General features: G+C 42.2%; 1 protein-coding gene across 4 annotated transcripts in view; it reads left to right on the forward strand.

Moving 5' to 3' along the window:
* Positions 1-19,310, forward strand: part of rasgrp4 (RAS guanyl releasing protein 4) — a 44,023-nt gene that overhangs the window by 3,533 nt on the left and 21,180 nt on the right. For all 4 annotated transcript variants that reach the window (XM_088345914.1, XM_088345912.1, XM_088345916.1 and 1 more), the window contains exon 2: positions 18,683-18,870. In XM_088345914.1, the coding sequence (XP_088202040.1) occupies positions 18,683-18,870 (188 nt within the window). The remainder of the gene's footprint in view (positions 1-18,682; positions 18,871-19,310) is intronic.

Here is a 19,310-nt window from a genome sequence, read left to right on the forward strand (position 1 = left end):
CCGACGAGATCGATTCCAATTGCCAGAGTTGATATTGGACAGATGCGGTCGATAAAGGACGGACAGGATAGATAATGAATCAGGATATCGAAAATAAACAGGAGAAACTAGACAGCAACGAAAACTGGAGAAACTAATAAACAGGACAAAAATAGACGGAAACAAAACCGGAAACCGAAATTAAACAGGACAAAATAAACAGGAACATTACCGGGCAGGAAATACCAACAGGAACAGGACCGAGTCGGAACCCTCATTTTGCGGGGCAGAAGTTCGTTGACGGGCTGACAAGGGAAGCGTGACAGCGCTGAGCTTAAAATAGACAGAAAGCCAATCTGTTAACAAGCCGCAGCTGGCGCCACACGTGCAGGGCCAATTGGGCGCCATGGCGACCGTGACAGAAACATGTCCCACAAAGTTTTCTTTGATGTACCACTCGTAGTTCATGGGCTGAAAGTGGCGGACAAAACACATTCGTAACGATGTCCAGCTTTTCCTGAAAGCTGCGTCTTAAAAATGGCTTTTGACAGTATATATAGGACCAAATTGATTTCCTTTAGGCATTGTGGCTTGATCAAATTGTATTAAATTTACACAACACACTGTATTTGCTTGTGCAGCGGGTTAACAGGGGGTGGTTTGCCCAATTATTTTGGTGAATTACTGCCCCCTCACTTTGTGAAACCGGTTATATTTTCTACCCATTCATGCAGGCCCATTTGAACCAATTTCGAATTTGATTGGCTAAAGCAACAGGAATATCACAGCTATGCTATGCTACAGGACGCCTGCACGGAAAACATTGGAGGCAGATTTCTGAGCATAGCAACAAATAACGCTCAAATGTGATTGGTTGAATGCTGAAATATAAAAACATAGAGTCTGCAATGAAAAGAAGCTGAAAGACAATTTGGAAATACTGCATTTATCGTTTGTGGCTATATTCAGGCATCAATAATTAGCAAGAATTGTTGGACAAAATATCAATGACATCACATGATTCAGTTTTTAAAACATCGCTGCAAATACAGTTGAATTGAAAACTTGTCACTACACATATATTATATGTTATAAATTAAAGATATGAGATGTCTTTTGAGAAAAAAAATGTTACTTGACAAATTTCCATACATTAGCACCAGAGACTTGGGGCTTTAAAGGGACAGACTGAGGAGATCATTTCTTCCTCATGCCATGAGGCTCTTTAACTCCACCCGGGGGAGTAAAAGCCCACATTAAACCCCACCACCACATTTGCATATTACCCTATTTTTTATTACAGTGTGTATTTTATGTAGCACTATTTAAATACTCTATATCAACACGTTATATTGGGTATTTTTGTATTATGTATCTTTTATTTTATTATTTTATTTTTCAACACAAGAATATTGCTGCAAGTGTGAATTTCCCTATGAGGATGAATAAAGTATCTATCTATCTATCTATCTATCTATCTATCTATCTATCTATCGATCTATCAATCTAAAGTCATTTTATTATCATAATTTTTGTTTCTGTACTTTTTTGTTCAATTACTCTTTGTTTAATGATCAGAAAAATGTGTTTTATATTACATATTAGGAATTAATTGGATGTGTTTGGAAGGCCGGGTACGAATCATTTGGTTTTTAGCGAGTTGCTATTGGCAAATTCTGCTCGAGATACGAGCAATTCTAGATAGGAGCCTGATCTGGGAATGAATTGAACTCCTATGTAGAGGTATCTGTCACGAACCAGGACAGGAAACAGGCATGGAGAACCCAATCGCGTAACGTACTCACAGTTTATTAGGGAGAGGAGGAATGCGCGCACACTCGATTTGGGGATCGATGGTAACGGAAGTGGATTGAAATCTGAACAAAAGAGTTGTGAAAATCAAACAGATCAGGCCAGAAAAAAACCCCAGCATCAAACACAGGCAAATTCACAGAACTAGGCATTTCACACAGAGTTTAACAGGAGTCTTGCAGACGCTCTGACAACTAACGGCTCAAAGGACCGCCTTTAAGAACTCCCAGTGAGCAATCTGTCGACGCGTTTCAGCCGGTGTCCATGGGTGGGGCCGATTGGGCGCCGTGGCAACCGTGACAGAACCTGGCGCCACACGGCTGGGACCAATTGGGCACAATGGAAACCGTGACAGTATCACTCTATAAAATAAATATATATATATTCTTGGGTATGCAGCACGGCGGCGCAGTGTTTAGCGCGTGTGCGCCCCAGTTCTCAGGTCATGAGATCGAATCTTCCTGTGTGGAGTTTGCATGTTCCCCCCCCCCCGCTTGCGTGGGTTTCCTCCGAGCACTGCGGTTTCCTCCCACATTCTAAAAACATGCATGTCATGTTAGGACCAAAACGGAGACAGAACCCACTCGCGTAACGTTTCTCACAGTTTTATTGGGAAGAAGGGAAAGGATTGCACACACGATCCAGTGATCGCTGGTCGCGGGAAGCAGGTTGCTCAGACACGGAAGCGGTATTTCCGTGGCGAGCGATGGCGGTGTCGAGAACGGGAAAAAGTCAAAAACCAGGAGAGGGGAGTAGACGTGGTCAAGATCAAACAGATCGTAGCAGGAGAAAAACAAGAGCAAAAACACGGAACAGGCGAAAAAGGGCTTGCCGTGTACAAACGGAGATTCGCAGACGGTCCGACAAAAGGGGACTGACATGACAGAGTTTAAATATTATCAGGGAGCCAATCTGTCAACAACGGGCGGGGCCAATTGGGCGCCATGGCAACCGTGACAGAAGCTGGCGTCACACGGCGGGGCCAACTGGGCGCCATGGCAACCGTGACATGTCAGGTTTATTGGCCAGTCCAAATTGTCCCAAGGTATGAATGAGCGAGTGAGTTGTCCCCTGCCCACTGCCCGAAGATAGCTGGGATGGGCTCCAGCACCCCCGCGACCCTACTGATGATAAGCGGTGCAGATAATGGTTGGATGGATATTCTTTGGTAATTTTTGGGACCATTACTCGTCGGCATCAGTATGGAAATACCGGCATGTAGTGGCTTTGAACGGGTCGCTTCTCGGATATCTTTGTCGACGGGCATTGTGGGAAAGGTAGTTTTTGATCAAAGCAATTGGGCCACATAAAACGATGCGGTGGGTCGCGTTCGGCCTGCGTGCCATGAGTTTGACACATGTGACCTGCAAACACGGATAGTCCTCTAAAACTTATAAGCAGTATGTATGCGGTCGAGAATTTGAGGTCATGGCAGAGATGATTTGTTTGAGGTTTTTTATGTTTGCATGAGCCAGTTGTATGCAACGTTGCAAAAGTTGAATAACAGTGTTTGCACACACGTATGATAAAATACTAATAGTTTTTTAGCAGATTATATATTTCTTTCAAAATGTTATTATATTTATTAGCCAAAAATAGTTGGAATTTAAGAAAACATGTGAATACCCATAAAACTCAATGTCAGTTTATAGGGGTTTTTTTTTGGCAGCAAAAGTTTGGATTGTCACGGTTGCCATGGCGCCCAATTGGCCCCACCCTTGTCTCACGGTTGCTATGGCGCCCAATTGGCCCTTGACATGTGGCGCCAGCTTCTGTCACGGTTGCCATAGCGCCCAACAGGCCCTGCCTGTGAGCGCCAGCTGGAGCTTGTTGACAGATTGGCTCCCTGTCAGTATTTAAACTCTGTCCTGTCAGTCCCCTTTTATCGGTCCATCTGCGAATCTCCGTTTTTACACGGCAAGCCCTTTTTTGCCTGTCCTGTGTTTTTGTTCTTGTTTTTCTCCCTAGGATCTGTTTGATCTCGACCGCGTCTGCTCTCCCGTCCCGAATTACGACTCTGTTTTGATCTTGACCACGTCTACTCTCCTCTTCTGATTTTCGCCTTTTTTCCGTTCCCGACAACGGCATTGCTCGCCGCGGAAGTCCCTCTTCCGCTTCTGAGCAACCTACTCCCCGCGACCAGCGATCTCTGGATCGTGTGTGCACTCCTTTCCCTTCTTCCCAATTAAACTGTGAGAAATGTTACGTGAGTGGGTCCTGTCTCCGTTCTGGTCCTGACATGGATGGCTGCCCAAAAATGGACACCATTGTTATTAAAAGATCATCGTCAATGCATCAATTACGTTTTTTTTTCTATGTAACCCGATTAATCCAAACCACTGGTTCTCAACTGGTCTGACTTCAAGACCCACCATTCCACTCGTAAACCATGCTGGGACCCAAACCGAGAAAAACAGCGCTGCAATGGCAGACACTCGTACACAATTTTCGTATTTCTCGATCGTTTCCGGCAGGAGATCCCGGGGACGACCCAGGACACGTCGGAGATACTACGTCTCTAGGCTGACCTGGCAATTCCCTCCAGGGTTCCGTTGGATGAGCTGGATGAAGTGGCTGAGTCAGGACCAGAACGGAAACAGGACCCAAATGCGTTACGTTTCTCACAAGTTTTATTAAAGTAAAGAAAAGACTGCGCCCACGATCCGGTATTCGCTGGACGCGGGAGGCAAGTCGCTCTCGCACTCAGATTGTGATCCGAACACGGAAATGGATCTTTCGTAGCGAGCGATGGCGGTGTCAGAGACGGAAAAACAGGTTGATAGCCGGGACAGGAGAGCAGACGTGGTCGGAATCAAAAACAAGTCGTAGCCGGAGAAAGACGGGAGCAAAAACGGGACAGGTCGGAGTCAGGGTCGAAAAAGGCTTGCCTAGTATACATTGAGGTTTGCAGACGTACTGACAAAAGGGGACAGATAGGAGTGGGTTAAAATAGGGACAGGGAGCCAATCAGAACCTGCGGCGGTTGGCGCCAAATGAGCAAGCACAGGTGATTCACATCGGTAATCATGACTGCTGGGGATAGGGAGGTCTGGGTTTTCCTGCTGCGACCCCGGAACATGAACCTGGATAAGCGGGAGAAAATAGATAGATAGAAGGAGTCGTTTTCCACTTTTCCCTCTTGTTATCACTAACTTTCTTGGGACCCATTATTAGATAGATAGATAGATAGATAGATAGATAGATAGATAGATAGATAGATAGATAGATAGATAGATAGATAGATAGATAGATAGATAGATAGATAGATAGATAGATAGATAGATAGATAGATAGATAGATAGATAGATAGATAGATAGATAGATAGATAGATAGATAGATAGATAGATAGATAGATAGATAGATAGATAGATTATGGGCAGAAAAGGGAAATAAAACCACAAAATGACGATAAAATGAGATGCGGTCCTTCTCAAACAACCCGATTGACTGAACAGGAGGAACACATCACAGCAAATCAATCCCAATCTACTGCTGAGGTGTCTAATTCACCCTCCGTTTGTCATGATTACCGATGTGATGCAACTTTGCCCGCTCCTTTGGCGCCAGCTGCCTCAAACTCAGATTGGCTCTCTGTCCCTATTTAAACCCACGTCGATCTGTCACCTGTTGTCAGTCCGTCTACGAACCTCAGTTTACTCCAGGCGGGCTTTATTCGACCCTGACTCCCACCTGTTTTTGCTCTGTTTTCCTGGCTGCGACCCGTTTTTTGATCCTGACCACGTCCTCCTCTCCTGGCTTTCGACTCGTTTCCGACCACGTTTTTTGCTCTCCTGTCCCGGCTACTGACCCGTTTTTTCTGTTCCCGACACCGCCATCGTTCCCCACGGAAGTCCCACCTGCTTCCCACACCCAGCGATCACCGGATCATGGGTGCAACCCGTTCCTTTCTTCCAATAAAACCGAGAGAAACGTAACGCAAGTGGGTCCTGTCTCCGTTCTGGCCCTGACAGTTTTTCTTTATCTTGGCATTATTTTGCCAAAGCAAAGGCCCGTGACCCACTTTTGGGTCCAGTTGTGAAACTAAAGTTGTCATGCCATTAAATATTGCTTTTCATGAAAATAATCAAGTAAAATTTGCTTCATCTGAGTATTTTTTTGAAAGATTTCTGAATTTCAGCTTTTGACACGATTAATTCCTCCTGTCCTGTTTATAAAGTTTTGTGCCGCCACTGCGGCTCATCGACACGCTTATCTCAAAGACACGTGAGGGTTTGGTTTGGATCCTGATTGTGCAAGCAGCCGTGCAGCACTTTTTTCAATACTGTAAGCAGATTTTGCATATCTACGGTCATTTTGCAATGCGAAAACTGAAAAAGAACCACCCAGATTATATATTTTATCTTACCTAAGGTAAGAAATGTTATTTAAAGGGTCAGTGTGTCAAGAACCACAACAGGATCAGGACCCAAACGCGTAACGTCCTCACACAAGCCTTTATTTTATGGGAAATGTCGAGTCACGCACATTAGGCAGCCGTTCTGGTGTGGAAAGACAGGAAGCCAGAGACCGACGAGATCAACACCAATTGCCCTAGTTGATACCGGACAGATGGGGTCAATACCGGACAAACGAATCAGAATATCGAAAATAATCCGGAGAATATAGACGGGAACAAAAACTGAAGAAAATAACAAACAAGACAGAAACAGACGGAAACAAAACTGGAACCCGAAATTAAACAGAACAAAAATAAACGGGAACAATACCGGACTGGAAATACCAACAGGAAAACAGGACGGGGTCAGAACCCACGTCTTGTGGGGCAGAAGTTCGTTTGACGGGCTGACCAAGGAAGCAAGAGAGCGCTGAGCTTAATATAGACAGAAAGCCAATCTCTCAACGAGCCGCAGCTGGCGCCACACGGGCGGAGCCAATCGGGCACCATGGCAACCGTGACACACACAGGCGCGACCAATTGAGTGCCCTGGCAACCATGACACAGTGTGCATTATTTGATCACTAGATGTTACTGTAAATGTGTGGTGCTACCAAAATAAGTGCTACAAAGCACAAGGAAGAAAAATAAACTACAGGGACACAGAGTAACTAAACTGCACAAATTTTCTTGGGTTTTTTTTGCACAGTCTTTTGCAAGATTTTTGTTTTGTTTGGGGATAACGTGTCAAAGCAAGATGGCGGCCTATTATGTAAGCTTCCTATTGGTGAGCCTCAATGTAAACCAAATGCAATGTGTTTTTATTTTATTTTCGCCACTAGGCGGAAACAAGTAATACACTATGCCCCTTTATGCATTTTTACACTACTAAGCAGATACATATTAGGGTAAATAAGATATATTAAGATTGACGTCTGCTCATGAATACATCAAAGGAATACGACAATCTGACAACTTTTGCTGTCAGCACAGTCCTTAATACCTGATTAGAGTCACGTGCGGGTGATGAGGAACAGGTAAAGGGGTCCTCCAGTTCGTTTGTCTCTTTGGTGCCTTCTAGAGGACGCTAACGTGCTAAATCCTCATAGTACATTTATTTGTTTTTAGTTTAAAGTGGAAGTCAACCCATTGAATTCTCTCACAATTCTAATTTTATTTGTTGACCGAGTCTATTTAACCATATTTTTAATAATCACCTTAGTAATACCATAGTAACAACCCGATAATTTGTTGTCCTAGAACAGGGCTGTCAAACTCATTTTAACTCGGGGGCCACACGATGGAACAAACATCCTGTCGGGGGCCGGACTGGTAGATTAAAGAGAAAGAAAAAGAGAGATAAAGAAATAAGAGAAAGAGGGAGGGAAAAGGAGAGAGGGCGGGACAAAGAAAGAAAAAAGAGAGGGAGGGAGAGAGCGTGAGAAACAAAAGATAAAAAGTTGCAAGAAAGGGAGAAAAGAAAGGGAGAGGAAGAAAGAAATCCAAAGAGAAATAGAAAGACGGAAGTAGAGAAAAGAGAAAAGAAAGCGCAAAGGATATGAAGAGAGAAAGAGAAAGAGAGAAAAGGAAAAAAGGAAGTTAGAGCAAAAGAGGTAAAAGACGCAGAGAGAGAAAGAGACAAAGAGCAAAAAAGGAAGGGAAAAAGAGAGACACAGAGAGTGAAAGAGACAGAGACAGAGTGGGAGAAAAGGGGTGGAAAAGAAAGAGAGAGAGAGAGAGAGAGAGAGAGAGAGAGAGAGAGAGAGAGAGAGAGAGAGAGAGAGAGAGAGAGAGAGAGAGAGAGAGAGAGAGAGAGAGAGAGAGAGAGAGAGAGAGAGAGAGAGAGAGAAATAAATAAATACAAGTACAGTGTCTTTGTGAGAGGCACCTGGCTTTGGCAACATCGAGTTGACATATTTCAATCTGCAGCTTGTTTTTCTCTTGCGCTTCTCTGTGTGTTGTCTCGCGGGCCGGATTCAATCCCTTAGTGGGCCTGATCTGGCCCGCGGGCCGCCTGTTTGACGCCTGTGTCCTAGAACATCAAATAAATCAATTCCAGTTATTGGCTTAATATATAAAAAAAAATCAAAGCATTAATAAGTACTTATAAGCAATTATTTAAGAAAGTAGACAGAAAATGTATTTGTCTATTAGACAAATGTACTCGTTCCATTTTTTTATTGATATATTTACAGGAAATCAATATTCCAGTTTATGGGTTTTGTAAAGCAAACGAGCAAACATGCTAGCTATCTAGCTACCTTTTTAGCCATTTAGCAAGCTATCTGGCTTGCCTTTACATTTTTTTGCAAGCTATCTAGCTAAAATTTTAGCTTTTTTTCTAGATGTAATGCTAAATTTTGGCCTCCTTTCTAGAGAGCTATCTAGCTTAGTTTTTAACTTTCTATCCGGCTATTTAGATGGCTTTTTACTCTTTTAGCTAGCGACCTAGCTCCCTTTTAGCCTTTTAGAAATTTAGCAAGCTATCTAGCTAGCTTTTTACTGTCATGGTTGCCATGGCGCCTAATTGGCCGTGCCCGTGTATGTCGTGGTTGCCATGGTGCCCAATTGGCCCGGCCCGTGTGTGTTATGGTTGCCATGGTGCCCAATTGGCCCGGCCGTGTGTGTCATGGTTGCCATGGTGCCCAATTGGCACCGCCCATGGGACGCCAGCTGCGGCTCGTTGAGAGATTGGATTTCTTTCTATATCAAGCTCAGCGCTCTCTTGCTGTTTTGTGAGCCCGTCATACGAACTTCTGCCCCTAAAGACGTGGGTTCTGATTTGATCCTGTTTTCCTGTGAAATCTCCTGTCCGATATTGTTCCCGTTTATTTTTGTACTGTTTAATTTCGGGTTCCAGTTTTGTTTTCCGTCTATTTTTGTCCTGTTTGTTAGTTTCTCCAGTTTTTGTTACCCGTCTAGTTTCTTCTGTTTATTTTCGTCACCCAGGGTATTTTCGTTACCCTGATTCATTATCAATCTCGTCGGTCTCTGGCTTCCTCCTTCCACGCCAGACCGCTGCCTAACGTGCATGACTCCCCATTTCCCATCAAATAAAAGGCTTGTGTGAGAACGTCACGCGATTGGGTTCTGTAACTGTTCTGGTTCTCATATTTACATTTGTTGGGGTATAATCTAGCACCTATTTTACCATTTATGCTAGTTATCAAGCTAAATTCTGGCCTCCTTTCTAGCTAGCTATCTAGCTTTGTTTTTAGATTTCTATATATTGAGATGGCTGGTTACTCTTCTAGCCAGCTGTCCATCTCCCTTTTAGTTTTTTTCCTGTTTAGCTTTCAAGCTACTTCTTTAGCTGTTATGCTAAGTCGCTATTTTAGAAAATCATATCAAACTGGGCGCCCTTAGCGTTAATTATCAACAAAACCTTTTCTTTAGGTGTAATGCTAAATTTTGGCTTCCTTTTTAGAGAGCTATCTAGCTTGATTTTTAGCTTTCTATTCTGCTATTTAGATGGCTTTTTACTCTTTTAGCTAGCGACCTAGCTCCCTTTTAGCTTTTTAGGTATTTAGCAAGCTATCTAGCTAGCTTTTTACATTTGTTGGCAAATAATCTAGCTCCTATTTTACCATTTTTGCTAGTGATCAAGTTAAATTCTGGCCTCCTTTGTAGCTAGCTATTTAGCTTTGTTTTTAGCTTTCTATCTATTGAGATGGCTGTTTACACTTCTAGCTAGCTATCTAGCTCCCTTTTGGTTTTTTACTTGTTTACTTTTTAAGCTACTTCTTTAGCTATTAAGCTAAGTTGCTATATTAGAAAATCATATCAAACTGGGCGGCCTTTGCGCTAATTATTAACAATAAATGTTAGCTATCTAGCTTTTTTTAGATGTAATACTAAATTTTGGCCTCCTTTTTAGAGAGCTATCTAGCTTGGTTTTTAGCTTTCTATCCTGCTATTAATATGGCTTTTCACTCTTTTAGCTAGCGACCTATCTCCCTTTTAGCTTTTTAGGTATTTAGCAAGCTATCTAGCTAGCTTTTTACATTTGTTAGCGTATAATCTAGCTCCTATTTTACCATTTTTGCCAGTTGTCAAGCTAAATTCTGGCATCCTTTCTAGCTAGCTATCTAGCTTTGTTTTTAGCTTTCTATCTATTGAGATGGCTGTTTACTCTTCTAGCTAGCTATCTAGCTCCCTTTTGGTTTTTTACTTGTTTAGCTTTCAAGCTACTTCTTTAGCTATTAAGCTAAGTTGCTATATTAGAAAATCATATCAAACTGGGCGGCCTTTGCGCTAATGATTAACAAAAAATGTCCAGCTAACATTTTACCTTTTTATAGATGTAATGCTAAATTTTGGCCTCCTTTTAGAGAGCTATGTAGCTTGATTTTTAGCTTTTTATCCTGCTATTGAGATGGCTTTTTACTCTTTTAGCTAGCGACCTAGCTCCTTTTTAGCTTTTTAGGTATTTAGCAAGCTATCTCCCTAGCTTTTTACATTTGTTGGCAAATTATACAGCTCATATTTTACAATTTTTGCTCGTTATCAAGCTAAATTCTGGCTTCCTTTCTAGCTAGCTATCTAGCTTTGTTTCTAGATTTTTATCTATTTAGATGGCTTTTTACTCTTATCGCTAGCTATCTAGCTCCCTTTAAGTTTTTTACTTGTTTACCTTTCAAGCTACTTCTTTAGCTATTAAGTTAAGTTGCTATATTAGAAAATAATATCAAACTGGGCGGGCTTTGCGCTAATTATTAACAAAAAATGTAAGCTCCTTTTTTTTGGTTGTAATGCTAAATTTTGGCTTCCCTTCTAGAGAGCTATCTAGCTTGGTTTTTAGCTTTCTATCCTGCTATTTAGATGGTTTTTTACTCTCTTAGCTAGCGACCTAACTCCCTTTTAGCTTTTTAGGTATTTAGCAAGCTATCTAGCTAGCTTTTTACATTTGTTGGGAAATAATCTAGCTCCCATTTTACCATTTTTTCCAGTTATCAAGCTAAATTTTGGCCTCCTTTCTAGAGAGCTATCTAGCTTGTTTTTTAGCCTTCTATCCTGCTATTTAGATGGCTTTTTACTCTTTTAGCTAGTGACCTAGCTTACTTTTAGCGTTTTAGGTATTTAGCAAGCTATCTAGCTAGCTTTTTACATTTGTTGGCAAATAATCTAGCTCCCATTTTACCATTTTTTCCAGTTATCAAGCTAAATTTTGGCCTCCTTTCTAGCTAGCTATCTAGCTTTGTTTTTAGCTTTCTATCTATTGAGATGGCTGTTTACTCTTTTAGTTAGCTATCTAGCTCCCTTTTAGTTTTTTACCTGTTTACCTTTCAAGCTACTTCTTTAGCTATTAAGCTAAGTTGTTATATTAGAAATTCATATCAAACTGTCTGGGCGCCCTTAGCGCTAATTATCAACAAAAATTTCCCTCAGCTTGAAAAAGGTTAGAGACCCCTGAGTCGATGTGTAATTATATTCATATTGTATAGAATATTGTAAAGAAAATTTTACATATTCTAAGTGCGAGTGCTCTCGTGTGTCATAGGTTTTATGCACATTAGCGTTATGTTGTTGCAAATGGAGGCTTAGAAGTGCCCCCTTCATTTAGGTTGCATGGAGGCTGAAAGAGGGATGAGAGGGGAGAAGGGGGGACGCACTCACACAATCTCTGCCTTCAAGGGGGCTTCAATTAATCAATTAGGGAAAGAAAACGCAGAATTTGCATATCCCTCAGCCTCAGTAGAAGCAGGAAAGGTTTGTTGCTCCGTTGCCAGGAGTCCTGACATGGATGGGAAGAAAAAAAGGGGGGTTTCCAAAGGGGAAAGAAAAGGGGAAACAGTTTTGAGACTTGAATAGAGGGATGGCGGGGGGGGGAGAAGAAAACGGAAAGACGTCGGTGAGGAAAAGGTGAAGAAGTTCCTTTGTCGCACATCCATTCAAGTTCATTTTGAAGAGATCTCTTACTTGCTTTGTGCGCGTGTTGCATCTGGGTGATTCGTTTCATGTCCGCGTATTTCTCCGACTCCGATTTTTCTTTAAATTCTGCAAAATGTTCATAAAAAGAACTTGTTTGCAATCATTTAACCCTAAATCGAATGCATTTCAAATATCTTTTTACATAACCTTTTGGCGACACACTGGCTTGATTTTATTGTGTCCACAGTGAAATGTCATCAATTTCCTCAAGAGGTGTCTGCCATAAAATAAAAAAATCGTTTTTTTTCCCTTAAATAATTTGATAAACTACACTAAACCTGTCAAGACCAGAACAGAAACAGGACCCACTCGTGTAACGTTTACCACAAGTTTTATTGAAGGAACGAGGAAGGGGTGCGCCCACGCTCCGAAGTTCGCTCTCGTACTCGGCTTGTGATCCGAACACGGAAGTGGATCTTTCGTGGCGAGCGATGGCGGTGTTAGGGACGGAAAGAAAGGGTCGGTACCCAGGACAGGAGAGCAAAAACGTGGTCGGAAGCAAGTCGGAAGCCAGCACGGGCAAGCAGATGTGATCGGGGTCGGAAACGAGTCGTAAGCCAAGACGGGAGAGCAGACGTGATCGGGATCAAAACGGGTTGTTGCCGGAGACAAGCTGGAGCAAAGCGGGACAGGCGGGGGTCAGGGTCGAAAAAGGCTTGCTTTGATCACACGGAGATTCGCAGACGGACTGACAAAAGGGGATTAACAGGACAGGGTTTAAATAGTGGGGAAGCCAATCCGTCAACAAGCTGCAGCCGGCGCCACACGGGCCGGGCCAATTGGGCACCATGGCAACCGTGAATATGATTTCATGATGCAAATGAATGTTCTGAATTGATATTGTTATTGGCTATTTTCTTCAAATTCTACATGTCCCAGTAGTAATTGTCCACTCAGTTAGAATATGCTCAATTCCCCCCTCAAAATACTACAATTCCATAAAATCCATTCACATATTAAGTCACATATAAACAATAATAAACGTTTAATTTATCTTACCTGATAAAAAGTGTCCGCTGCATACCAGAGCATTTTTGATGAGTGCCTTGGTCCAATCTTTTAGCTTTATTGCATTGAAGCACAAATCTCTTCTTTTACTTTGATCAGGAGCTTTCTTTTCCTCCGTCTTCTGACCAGCGCAAGTATTCTTTTGCCACCAGGCTGTATTTTTTTCAGTAATGGGGCAATCTAACAAATAATTTTTTCCGTCGTTACAGTGGCGTTACCGTTACTGATGCTCAAAAGTGGTGCGTTACGTACGTCTTTGTGTTTTTACCTACATTTTCCTGCATTTATTTACATACCTTTTATGTGTTTTAACATATGTTTTATGTGTTTACATATGTTTTGTGTGTTTACCGACTCTCAAGAACCAGAACAGGAGTAGGACCCAGATGCGTAATGTTTCTCACACAACCTTTATTTTACGGGAAATGGGGCAGTCATGCACGTTAACGCCAGTGATTCGGCGATCGTTGGGCAGAAGACAGAAGGCAGCAGTCTGGCGTGGAATGACAGGAAGCCAAAGGCCGGCGAGATCGATACCAATTGCATGAGTAGATATTGGACAGATGGGGTTGATGCCGGACAAGACGGGACAGACAGGATTGATATCAGGCACTGGAGTCCGATAACAAGCAGGAGGAGATAGATGGAAACGATACCAGACACTGGAGATCGATATTAAACAGGACAAAATAGACGGGAACAATACCGGACAGGAAACACTAACAGGAAACCGGACAGAGTCAAAACCCATGTCTTGCGGGTCCAGAGGTTCATTGACGGACTGACAAAGGGTGAGTGAGGGCACCGAGCTTTAATAGAAGGGAAGCCAATTGGGAAAAGCTCTGTTTGGTATCTTAGGACCTTTAGTTTTAAGTATTAATTTCATATTGCTCTCCTTGGGTATTGTTCCAGTAGCCTTTAGGTCTGCGATCACTAAACCAAGGTGACTTAACCTTGACCCGGATATGCATATGGCCTACAATTATGTAGGCCGGTGTCAAATCTAACGTTTATCGCAAAATAACTTGAAAAGGTTGTTGCACAGCAGCTGAACGACAATATATCTGAAAATAATCTCTTTGAATCCGTCCAGTCAGCATTCAGGGCAAATCACTCTACTGGTTAAAGAAACCAATGATCTCCTCTTAGTAGCAGATTCCGGGCGCCTTGTCAATGCTGCTGCTGCTTTTGATACTGCGGACCACAAAATTATACTCTATTGTCTGGAAAAATGGATTGGTATTTTAGAAACCGTACTCTCATGGTTTAGGTCCGATCTGTCAGACAGGACCTACTGTGTTTACTACAGCAATCTGACCTGTGATGATTTTGACCTTTGGAGTTCCACAGGGCTCTATACTCGTTCCCTTTTGTTTTAGTATATATATATTTCTGCTTGGTGATAGTATATTACTTTCCACTGCAACGTAGATGACACCCATTTTGTGTTTCAGTGTGTGCTTGTGTGGGTTTGCGTGTGTAGGCTTGTGTAATATAAGGGGATGTAGGTCTGGCCATTCAGGGAACTCGTTGTCATTTCTCTGAATTCACATCGTTTCCTGGTAGTGTCATAATATTACTTAGCAGCAGTGGAGTTGCACACACGCATGCAAATTTCTACATAGTATGAAATGCAAATAAACACCAGAACATTTTGACTTCAAGCTAAAAGCACATCTCAACTGCCAGACCGATTTTTTGCAATGATGCTAACTTGAGTTGGAGTAGAATATTGGCAATAAATCGTAGAAAATAATGAAATATTTGTCTTTTAAACACAAACTGATATAGTGTTTTGAGTAAAATTAAGTGGATTCTTCATCAAATTGATGAAAATCAATTATAAAACTATAATTATGAATTATATGGGTTTTTTTTACATTTATTTACCTCTTGTCTAAGAATGTCACAAGTGATATATTCATCTTAAAGGGACACTGAGTCATTTTTGATCACTAGATATCCCTGTAATGATTACGTCTGCTCCCTCTAGGTGAGCCTCATGTTATGTAAGTTAAATAAAGCAATTCTTAACCTATGACTATTTAAAAAAATACAGGTCTATATAAGATTACCATCACCAGGAGGTGCTATATAATTCACTGTCAAGACCAGAACGGAGACAGGACCCACTCGCGTTACGTATTATTAGGAAAAGGAAAGGGTTGCACCCACGATCCGGTGATCGCTGGGCGCGGGAAGCAGGTCGCTCTGAACGCGGAAGTGGGACTTCCGTGGCGAGCGATGGCAGTGTCGGGAATGGAAAAACGGGTCAGTAGCCAGGACGGGAGAGCAAAAACGTGGTCAGGGTCGGAAACGAGTCGAAAGCCAGGAGAGGAGAGGTGGTCAGGATCAAAAAACGGTTCGAAGCCGGGGAACAGACGGGAGCAAAAACAGGTGGGAGTCAGGGTCGAAAAAGGCTTGCCTAGAGTCAACTGAGGTTCGCAGACGGACTGACAAAAGGTGACGGATAGGAGTTGGTTTAAATAGGGACCGGGAGCCAATAAGAGTCCGAGGCAGTTGGCGCCAAAGTAGCGGGCACAGGTGATGCATATTGGAAATCATGACATACACACTGTCCCGTTAATGTTTTTTAGGGGGAAAAAAAAGCTATATTTTCACTGGAAAATTGTCATATTAGGTTTACATTTAAAAAGAAAAACACATATATACATTTATATATAAAATCATAAAAAAATGTATACTTTTTACTTATTTTGAGTGAATTTCTTGATTTAAAAGCTAATGAAAAATCAGACTGCTTCGGGATATTAGCCTAAAATAATGACACAAGAAAAATATAAATAAAAAGGTGGAAACAAGGCCAAATTCACAAGAAAATTGAAAAAGGTGCAAATAAATAGAATGATTCAAAAATGCATTATTCATTAATTTATTTCGCAGATTATTTACACAGTTTTAAATTCTTATTTGGCTAATTCATTTTTATACTGTATATCAATAATCAAAAATGTTGCTTGTGTTTATTTGATGTTTTTAGAGCCAAATTCAACATTTTAAAATAACATGTCAGTATATTTTGACTTTATTCAGAACTTTCTCTTTACATATGAAACAAATTACATTTTATTTATTGCTTAAAAAAATCAATTAATTAATATTCTGTCACGACCAGCACACAGGGTAGACCCAATCACGTAATATTTCTCACAAATTTATTGAGATATAGGAAGAGGAAGGGCAGCGCCCGCAATCTGATGCTCGCTGGACGCGAGAAGCAAGTCGCTCTCGCAATCGGATTGTGATCAAAATACGGAAGTGGATCTTCCGTAGCGGGCGATGGCGGTGTCAGGGGCAGAAAAACAGGTCGATAGCCGGGACAGGAGAGCAAAAACCTGGTCGGAGTCAGAAACGGGTCGTAAGCTGGGACGGGAGAGCAGACGTGGTCGGGATCAAAAACAGGTAGTAGCAGGAGACAAATGAGAAGATCAGGAACGGGCAGGTGGAAAAACGGGTGCAAAAACGGGACAAGTACGAGTCAGGGTCAAAAAGGCTTGACTTGTAACAACAGATTGCAGAGTCAGGGAAGAAAAAACAGGTCGATAACCAAGACATGAGAGCAAAAACGTGGTCGGGGTCAGAAACGGGTCGTAAGCCGGGATGGGAGAGCAGACGTGGTCGGGATCAAAAACGGGTCGTAAGCTGGGACGGGAGAGCAGAGGTGGTCATGGTTAAAAACAGGTCGTAGTCAGAGACAAACGGGAGATCAGGAACGGGCAGATGGAAAAACGGTTGCAAAAACAGGACAGGTGGGAGTCAAGGTCAAAAAGGCTTGTCTTGTAACAACAGAGGTTCACAGACGGACTGACAAAAGGAGAGTGACAGGACTGAGCTTAAAAAGGGACAGGGAGCCAATCAGATAGCCAGCAGCGGCTGGCGCCAAATGAGCGGGCCAGGTGATCCCAATCGGACACATTCTGAGAGTGTTACCATAATGAAATCTGCCAGTTTTTAATTCCTGTGCAATATTTTAGGGACTAAAATATTTTAGCTCATATTAAATAACTACAATGCAAACGTTGGCTGTGTTAAAAAATAAATATAGATATTCCTATTGCAGCAGTCTCAGAACAAAAGTCAAGAGAATCCAACCCAAAAAGCAGAAACGTAACAAAAACCTTAATACTGAATAACAATGTCAACAAGCCAACGAAAATACCTTCCAGTGCACGATATTTTGATATTGGATCCAATTAGAATGCATGTATAATCTTACAATCTACAATTATTATTCTGATGAATAAAATGGGATGACTGTATCGATCCTAGAACAATAGTATCAACCCAATCCAAGTACCTGCTTGATATCGTTAATATCGATATTTGGATTGATCTGCCCTGCCTATAGTGATGAGCATGTACCGTAAATTCCGGACCATAAGCCGCTACTTTTTTTCCCAAACGTTCAACCCTGCGGCTTATTCAGTGATGCGGCCAATTTATGTAATTTTTCTAACGGCCGCCAGTGGCGCTCGAGTACAAAAGGTAAGATTTAGACCGCTGGAATATATGCGCCGAGGAAGACTGCAACTTCTTAGCTTGTGCACAATTTAAATTAGCGTAGACATATCCTCACCATGTAAATTGCAATAAGAAAGGCACATGACGCAGCTTTCAAGCTAAGAACAACCGAGCAGTCCGATAAAGAAGGAAACAGCTACTGCATGTAAACTTTACTTTGCGAGTGTGTTGCTAGCGTGTTTTTAAATAAGGAAGCGTGGGACGACGTCTAAATGACAAAGTCTCTTTCCCATACTGGGTAAGACGACTTTGACGCCAGTTATAGGGAGGAAGATGAAGACGGATCACCGTGATTTCTTCAAATACCGTATAATTTTTTTAAACATACCAGTTTACCGTGTTGCGAGCGTGTTCCTAGTAGCGTTTTGCTACCCTTCACAGGCACGGTTTGGGATGAAAGTTATAATATTATTATTAAAGCTTTGAAAACTCTCTCGGTGTACCGTCTTTCTTTGTAAATATGTGTAACCATGTATAATATGTATTTGCAACTGTGTATTTTTGTAATGTATTTATTTTAGAGACTTATTCTGATATGTTTTCCACGGGCGAATCAAAAAGAAGGGGGCTGACGGGAAGTGGAGTAAAGGTGAGACGTGTTTGTGGACGCAGCGGACAATAGTGGATATATATTTTTCCCACCCTTACCTTTGGAAAATGTTTTTCTTTTTTTTCCTTGGATTATTTTCAACGGGACCCGGACTCTGCAGGTCTGCATCAAACCTTAAGTACCGGTATCATTTTCCGTTCAATTTGCCGGCTGTGGTTTATGGACTGAGAACTTTATATTCAGTTACAATCGCGGGACTCAAAGTCGGGTTTGGGTTAATTTTGTGATTGTGTTACATGTTTTAATGTGGAAGCATGCGGCTTATGCACAGGTGCGGCTTGTGTAAGTACAAAAGCGGTTATCCTCTCAAAATGTGGTGGGTGCGGCTTATAATCAGGTGCGCTCTACAGTCCGGAATTTACGGTAATCATTTTTCGCTTTTTGGCTCGTCTCATCATCTCAGAAAGCCCAACTGTGAGAGTCCGAGCGTCCTGAAGAACAGAAAGTCGCCCAGGCCGAAAGTGCCACATCGCCGCAACACATGCCCCAATCCTCAGGACATCAGCCGGGCCCTTTTGGGCCCCTCGGCCGCCCCCAGTGCCAGCGCCGCCAGCCTGGATGAGCTCATCCTACGCTGCCTCGCCTGCTTCGGTCAGTGGCTCGCATTTCATCGCAACCCGGTTATGTAAATGAGGCTCGATACAGGCAAGTGGGGTACGTTGAGAGTTGGGGGGGTTGGTACAATGGGGGTTTTGTTTTGCGAGAGTTTAGGGACTGCTTAGTGAGATGTTTGTTTTCCAATGACCTCGTTATCTGAAATCGGTGTTGTCCAACATGGGAGGGGGTGCAGCCAATACGATAAATACATGTGCATTGTCGGCAATGATAAATTCAACAAAAGATGAATCAAATTTTGAAAAAAAGCACAATTAAGTACCGTATTTTCCGCACTATAAGGCGCACCTAAAAGCCTTTATTTTTTTCAAAAGCTGACCATGCGCCTTATAATACAGTGCGGCTTATATATGGATCAATATTAAGTCGCAAAGTCTTGCAACTAAGGCAAGCAGCCGCCGACTAGATTTTCCCCC

The sequence above is a fragment of the Urocampus carinirostris genome, chromosome 10 (assembly GCF_059441175.1).
Source record: "Urocampus carinirostris isolate Australia breed hairy pipefish chromosome 10, RoL_Ucar_1.0, whole genome shotgun sequence".
In the NCBI taxonomy this organism is placed as follows: domain Eukaryota; kingdom Metazoa; phylum Chordata; class Actinopteri; order Syngnathiformes; family Syngnathidae; genus Urocampus; species Urocampus carinirostris.